Source organism: Pristiophorus japonicus, chromosome 9, assembly GCF_044704955.1.
Source record: "Pristiophorus japonicus isolate sPriJap1 chromosome 9, sPriJap1.hap1, whole genome shotgun sequence".
Classification (NCBI taxonomy): domain Eukaryota; kingdom Metazoa; phylum Chordata; class Chondrichthyes; family Pristiophoridae; genus Pristiophorus; species Pristiophorus japonicus.
In genome coordinates this window covers 82,402,323-82,409,822 of record NC_091985.1, presented here as the reverse complement: position 1 = coordinate 82,409,822, position 7,500 = coordinate 82,402,323, and the positions used below count along the sequence as shown (strand labels likewise).

Here is a 7,500-nt window from a genome sequence, read left to right as displayed (position 1 = left end):
TCTCGTCTCTCTCTCGTCTCTCTCTCGTCTCTCTCTCGTCTCTCTCGTCTCTCTCTCGTCTCTCTCTCGTCTCTCTCTCGTCTCTCTCTCGTCTCTCTCTCGTCTCTCTCTCGTCTCTCTCTCGTCTCTCTCTCGTCTCTCTCTCGTCTCTCTCTCGTCTCTCTCTCGTCTCTCTCTCGTCTCTCTCTCGTCTCTCTCTCGTCTCTCTCTCGTCTCTCTCTCGTCTCTCTCTCGTCTCTCTCTCGTCTCTCTCTCTCGTCTCTCTCTCGTCTCTCTCTCGTCTCTCTCTCGTCTCTCTCTCGTCTCTCTCTCGTCTCTCTCTCGTCTCTCTCTCGTCTCTCTCTCGTCTCTCTCTCGTCTCTCTCTCGTCTCTCTCTCGTCTCTCTCTCGTCTCTCTCTCGTCTCTCTCTCGTCTCTCTCTCGTCTCTCTCTCGTCTCTCTCTCGTCTCTCTCTCGTCTCTCTCTCGTCTCTCTCTCGTCTCTCTCTCGTCTCTCTCTCGTCTCTCTCTCGTCTCTCTCTCGTCTCTCTCTCGTCTCTCTCTCGTCTCTCTCTCGTCTCTCTCTCGTCTCTCTCTCGTCTCTCTCTCGTCTCTCTCTCGTCTCTCTCGTCTCTCTCTCGTCTCTCTCTCGTCTCTCTCTCGTCTCTCTCTCGTCTCTCTCTCGTCTCTCTCTCGTCTCTCTCTCGTCTCTCTCTCGTCTCTCTCGTCTCTCTCTCGTCTCTCTCTCGTCTCTCTCTCGTCTCTCTCTCGTCTCTCTCTCGTCTCTCTCGTCTCTCTCTCGTCTCTCTCTCGTCTCTCTCTCGTCTCTCTCTCGTCTCTCTCTGTCTCTCTCTCGTCTCTCTCTCGTCTCTCTCTCGTCTCTCTCTCGTCTCTCTCTCGTCTCTCTCTCGTCTCTCTCTCGTCTCTCTCTCTCTCTCTCTCTCTCTCTGTCTCTCTCTCTCTCTCTCTCGTCTGTCTCTCTCTCTCTCTCTCTCGTCTGTCTCTCTCTCTCTCTCTCCGTCTGTCTCTCTCTCTCTCTCTCTCGTCTGTCTCTCTCTCTCTCTCTCTCTCTCTGTCTCTCTCTCTCTCTCTCTCTCTCTCTCTCTCTTCTCGTCTGTCTCTCTCTCTCTCTCTCTCTCTCTCGTCTGTCTCTCTCTCTCTCTCTCTCTCTCTCTCTCGTCTGTCTCTCTCTCTCTCTCTCTCTCTCTCTCGTCTGTCTCTCTCTCTCTCTCTCTCTCTCTCGTCTGTCTCTCTCTCTCTCTCTCTCTCTCGTCTGTCTCTCTCTCTCTCTCTCTCTCTCGTCGTCTCTCTCTCTCTCTCTCTCTCGTCTGTCTCTCTCTCTCTCTCTCTCTCTCTCTCTCTCTCTCTCTCTCGTCTGTGTCTGTCTGTCTGTCTGTCTCTCTCTCGTCTGTCTCTCTCTCGTCTGTCTCTCTCTCTCTCTCTGTCTCTCTTGCGCTCTCTCTCCTGTCTCTGTCTCTCTCTCTCTCTTTGTCTCTGTCTCTCTCTCTCGGTCTGTCTCGGTCCCCCTTGCCCCGCCTCTCGGTCCCCCCCTGCTTCCTCCCCCCCCCCACCTGCCTCGCTCTACTTGTGAGAATCAGGGACTGGTAATGGGACCAGACAGGGCTGGCCAAACTTCCCTAAATGGCCAGAATTGGCATAGGTGGCTGAAAAAAAAACTGACCTAAAAAAATCATTATTAACTGAGTTACACTGGTGCAAATTGATTGGGGAAACTGTGGTTTTTCAACTTGGGCCAAAAAGAGCATACTGTTCAAAAAAAAAGGTACAAATCACTGAGGAAAATTGAGCCCTCTGATTCTAGTGTTCCCTAGAGAAACTTCTGCTGATAACTTTCCAGTGGTTCTAGGCCACCACAGGACGTGCATCAATGACTCATCGGGTATTCTGCTATCGCCTGGGCCAGGGCCCCTCTGCAGGAGTTTGTGGCCATGTGGACAAGATTACTCTGAGCTCGCAAGCACAAACACCTCTGAATTCAGTGGGCTGATTTGACCACCTATAGGACCTATTGTGATTAGCACTGTCAGCTGAAGTAGATAATCTATTCATACCAGGTGTAATGGAAATAGTTCACATCGATCAGGAGAAAACCATTTACTGTTTGAGGTGGTAAATCGCCAAAATGTAGGTGCGTGCTCTGCTTTGGCCTTTACGATAGAATTTTCAGCTCCCGTACTCCCATATCTTGGATCGTTCTCCTCTCCAGTGAGTCTCAACTCCCTATGCCTTTGAGAGTTTTCCTGTCTAGATTTCATTGAATGAGAGGTGATCTTATCGAAACGTATAAGATTATGAGGGGGCTTGACGAGATGGATGCAGAGAGGATGTTTCCACTGATGGGGGAGACTAGAACTAGGGGGCATAATCTTAGAATAAGGGTCCGCCGATTTAAAACTGAGACGAGAAGGAATTTCTTCTGAGGGTTGTAAATCTATGGAATTCGCTGCCTCAGAGAGCTGTGGAGGCTGGGTCATTGCATAAATTTAAGACAGAAATAGACAGTTTCTTAAACGATAAGGGAATAAGGGGTTATGGGGAGCGGGCAGGGAAGTGGACCGGAGTCCATGATCAGATCAGCCATGATCGTATTAAATGGCGAAGTAGGCTCGAGGAGCCGTATGGCCTACTGCTCCTATTTCTTATGTTCTTATTACTGTGCAAGATATCCTGACGGCTGGCTGCTACACAGGCTTCCCCCTATCCTAATGCTGTAATACTTTCATGTGTATGGCAGATGCAGGATGACTACCTACCTACTCAGGTAGTTTGACGCCTCTTCAAGAACTCCTACGAATGTGCACGAGCATTTGTTTAGAAAATCTATCATTATTTGGAATTAACTTTGTAGGTTTGTAGATACTGTATTCCTCATTGTAAATGTTGGTAACTTGCATTGTTTTTGATTTCAGCTACTTGACTTCTACGATGGTTTTGAGGAAGCCCTGAAGGTGTTAAACAATTACGCTTACGATAGCAGATTCCCACCAAACCCAAATGCTCATGTGTATTTGTACGAGTTCCTGAAGAGGCATGGCACCTCATCGAAAAAACTGATAAGAGTACTGAGGGTAAGATGCACCTATCTGAACTCATTATCGCTATAGTTGAACTTCAGTCGAAGATTCTGATTTACTTCACCTACTGATTATAGCCTGTGTTATTTTATTTCCCTTTTGGTACAGAAACCATATTTGCCCACTTAACACTGAATTGGATTTGTGACTAATTTGCGTGTATGTTTCTGCTGACTTGTTCCTGCTCTCTTGTGCTTGTTCGCGTATAGTGCTTATCCACAAACTATTAATAGTTGTTTTCAGTCATTTCTTTAGTCTTTCCCTATGTAATGACGAATTGCTGTATGGGATGGGAGAATAGTCTGGTTTGGAATCATCAGTCTTCTTGCACCTGCTCCAATCCACTACCTGCATGTGGAGGCAACTAGGCCACAGATCCATCGGGGAATGGCTAGGCTGTGCAGGGCAGTGGAAATATGGCATGTGTTTCATTATTCTCTTGCGCTGGCTGGCTGGACTTTGAAGGGAGAGTCGGTGAAGCCACGTGCCTGAAACCTTCTGAGTATTATGAATTAGTCTTGGTCTGGGGCCACAAGCTGAGGTGGGCCTAGGCCAACTTACTCCAAGCACGTGGAATTGCCTAAACACATATAAACCTAGCTGATCTTTTTGTAAGTTAAAGCACAAGTCAATAATGTGCTTTTTGTTTTAACTGTTAGTTTTGTATGGCTTGGTGCTGATTATTTTGAAGAGTGTCTACTGTATTTGTTTGTGTCAGAGTTGGAAATCCAGCTTCAGGCCAAAGGTCCAACTCCTCATGGAGGCTTGCGTGACCACAGATTAGCTCTGCCATTTCTTTGAGGATCATTTACCCAAGGGTAGAGATTACCTATCTGAGGAGTGAGGAGCCAATAGTGCTGATTGTATCTCTACTGATCAGCCATGGCATTCTGGGTAGAAGTGCAAAATACACTTGCAACTACTAATTCAGGAGGACTGTCAATCACATTCTCAATCACTTAGGGTTTTGTCTTGTGCTTCACTGCAGGGTTTATGTAATTAAAAACCCTTGGTTCGCTAATGACAATTAGCAAATTTCCTTGATTAATCTTTTAATTCTGTAATGTTTAATGAAAATTCAAGAACTGCTCAAAAACCAGGACCTCAGACCAGTGAAAGTATACATCCCTGACAGCACGTGTGCTCATCATCTTTGAATAGAAGTGGTCCGTTTTGCAGGCAAGAGACCTTTTGTAAAGTTTGCGTGGTGCGTCCTTTCAATAAGCTTTTACTATAAAGTTTAAATGTTCTCGATCAGGCCAGCATCGAAGCACTGACCACACTCGACCAGCTCCGTTGGGCAGGCCACGTCGTCCGCATGCCTGACACAAGACTCCCAAAGCAAGCGCTCTATTCGGAGCTCCTACACGGCAAGCAATCCCCAGGTGGGCAGAGGAAACGTTTCAAGGACACCCTCAAAGCTTCCTTGATAAAGGGCAACATCCCCACCGACACCTGGGAGTCCCTGGCCAAAGTCTGCTCTAAGTGGAGGAAGTGCATCTGGGAGGGCGCTGAGCATCTTGAGTCTTGTCGCCGAGAGCATGCAGAAAACAAGCGCAGGCAGCGGAAGGAACATGCGGCAAACCAGACTCCCCACCCACCCTTTCCTTCAACGACTGTCTGTCCCACCTGTGACAGACTTTAATTCCTGTATTGGACTGTACAGCCACCTGAGAACTCTCTTTTTTTTTTAAAGAGTGGAAGCAAGTCTGTCTTGTTTTCGAGGGACTGCCTATGATGATGATGATGACTATAAGTAGTTATAGTAACATTTGTTACCCTTGTGTGCTTCTGGTTTTAAAATACATTGTGTAACATAAAATAAAGGGAGCGCTGCGTACTACATGTGTGTCATGCTGTTGTGCCTTTTTAGGACATTGCAGCTGGTTTGCTGAAATGTTTCTATTAAATCTCTAGGTATTGTACCAGCTGGTTCCTTCCCATGAACTGATGTTAGAATTTAATTCACTACTCCTGGAATCAAGTAAGTACTTTGGTGAAAATATTGGCTGTGCCATTCAGTGTATATATTTGGATATAACATAGAAACATAGAAATTTACAGCGCAGAAGGAGACTATTTCTGTCCACGCTGGCCGACAAAGAGCCACATGGCCGTTGGTCAGCAGCCCTAAAGGTTACACACAAACCTATGAACAATGTCGGAAAGGCAAAGAACATCCAGCCCAACCAGTCCACCCCACACAACTGTGACACCCCAGATGGAGACTAAATTGGGAATGGTTGTGATGGTTGATCTTCATCCGCCCCATGTCATAAACAAACTGTCTGAGGACCATCTGCAATTGAGTAATTGAACCCCTGCTTGAACCTTTAAGAAATGAGGGAGCAATATTAATTTGAAATATTGTTGACTGTTGAAGTGTTCTGCATACAGGGTTCTCTTCGAAAGAAATAACTTGTATCTATAAAGAGGCTTTCACATCCTCGGGATGTTCCAATGCGCTTTACAACCAGTGGATTACTTTTGAAATTCAGTCAGTGCTGTCATGTAGGCAAGCACAACAACCAATTTGTTCACAGCAAGGTCTCGCAAACAGCAAATGAATCAAAGATTGGATAATTTATTTTTGATGGTGTTGACTGAGGGAAGACTCCATGTTTTCCTTTGAACAATGCCTTTTACAGCGACGTGTAGAGACATAAAGGGCCTCAGTTTTAATGTCTCATCCAAAAGACTGCATCTTCAACAATGCTGCCTTCCCTCAGCATTGCACTAAGTGCCGGAAATTGGGATTTGAACCCACAACCACCTGACTGAGACAAGAGTCTGCTCAAGGTGACACTTTATCTGAGTTGCATCCAGTTGGTTAAAGGAAATTTAACACTGTTAAAACCAGGAGCTCAACTCATCTTGTCTTGGTCCTTTTTCAGAAAAAAAGAAGCATCATAAGGAAGCACTGGGTGTCCTCTTCTGTCTGCTGGATTTCCCCACTTGGAAAGAAAACTACAGCACGTGGAAATGTTTAATGAAACAAATGAAGAAAGCTATAACTGAGTATGTACACTTGGAAAAACATCAACTATTTTGCTTCGTATGTAGGCTTTTAGCAATACTGGACAGTACTTCCTCAGTCACAGCCTTACAAATGACCATTTCTGATTGGCAAAATGCTGTACAAACAGGACTGGTTAATCTCATAAAATGATTAAACACAAGGAGTGAGATTCCGGTGGGGAGGCCGTCTCTTCCCTCGCAGCAAAGCGCGCTCCCGTCTTCCAGGTTCCCACGCCAATCAGGTAAAGTATTCTCAATTAATAGCCGTATCTACGAGTTCTCATTGCTATTAATTGAGAAAAAACAAACACAATTACACCAAATAAAAAATAACAAACACACATCACACAATTAAAATTAATTTCAATTCATTTTAAATAAATATCTTGGAGAAAAATGTTTTTCCCCAGTTTTTAAAAAGTTTTTTTAATTATGGTTTAAAATAAATTTAACATGGGCAAGGTTTTTAAAGATGAAATGTTTTTTTTTTATTTTATTTTTTATGTTTTAAGTAGGTGATGCACCTACTTTTCACAGGTGCAAGAGTTTTGAGGACATTTGCAGAGCACGGTATGGGTAAATACTGCAATCTTGCCCATGCAAATGTCCTCGTTCCTGATATGCAGATGATCTGTCAAGCTGGAGCTTGACCGATCGGAAAAGCCGGTTTTCATGCATGCATGCATGCGCATTGTGCGCTGAAAACTGGCTTTTGCAATGCCTTCCCGGGTCTGTAGACACTCAGTACGGACCCAGGGAGGTCGGAATTTCTGGGCCAGCATTGCGTATTGACTAAAAAAATTCCTTTTAGGATGTTAGTGACAAAGGGGAGCTCTCTAACTATTTTGAACCTTAGCAATGCTTTTTTAAAAACTGCAGAGAACCAGAAAATAAGCAAATGGTTAAACCGACAAAGTAATAATGCATTCTGTGTATTGTATCCAGGAATTTCGGATAGCAGGATGATTGAAGGATTAACCCAGGTTGTTCTGCTTATCCTCAGTTTTTTTCCTACTACATCATAATGCCATTAATAATGAAGTATAAATTCTCAGGCTAAGTAAAGTTTAATCTGTAGACTCTCTTTCCTCCCTTCCAGCCCCCCCCCTGCCATATGCTATAAAACTGAGTGCCTGCCATGTCAGCCCAAGTTAATGGACTAGTTTATGCTATCCAAATGGAGGCAAGAACCTTTTGACTGCTTTATAGAGTTTTATAGATCTAAAATGTTAGCTTTTGGAGTGCCCTGACTTTGGGGATGGTTGAACAATGTAATGAGCCCTAAGGTGCTGACCAGAGTACTGCCTGCTGCGCAACGTTATGAATATTGTCCCTGAAAATATACATCCCCTCTTTGCTTCCTGAACTCTGGAAACTGCTGCTGCTTTTCCTATGCCACAGTAGCTGTT

General features: G+C 44.9%; 1 protein-coding gene across 1 annotated transcript in view; it reads left to right on the top strand.

Annotated features, from left to right (window-relative positions):
- taf1a (TATA box binding protein (TBP)-associated factor, RNA polymerase I, A) overlaps positions 1-7,500 on the top strand; it is a 67,874-nt gene that overhangs the window by 20,415 nt on the left and 39,959 nt on the right. Inside the window, exons 8-10 of the mRNA XM_070890975.1 lie at positions 2,909-3,067; positions 4,991-5,057; positions 5,968-6,091. Coding sequence (XP_070747076.1) covers positions 2,909-3,067; positions 4,991-5,057; positions 5,968-6,091 — 350 coding nt within the window. The remainder of the gene's footprint in view (positions 1-2,908; positions 3,068-4,990; positions 5,058-5,967; positions 6,092-7,500) is intronic.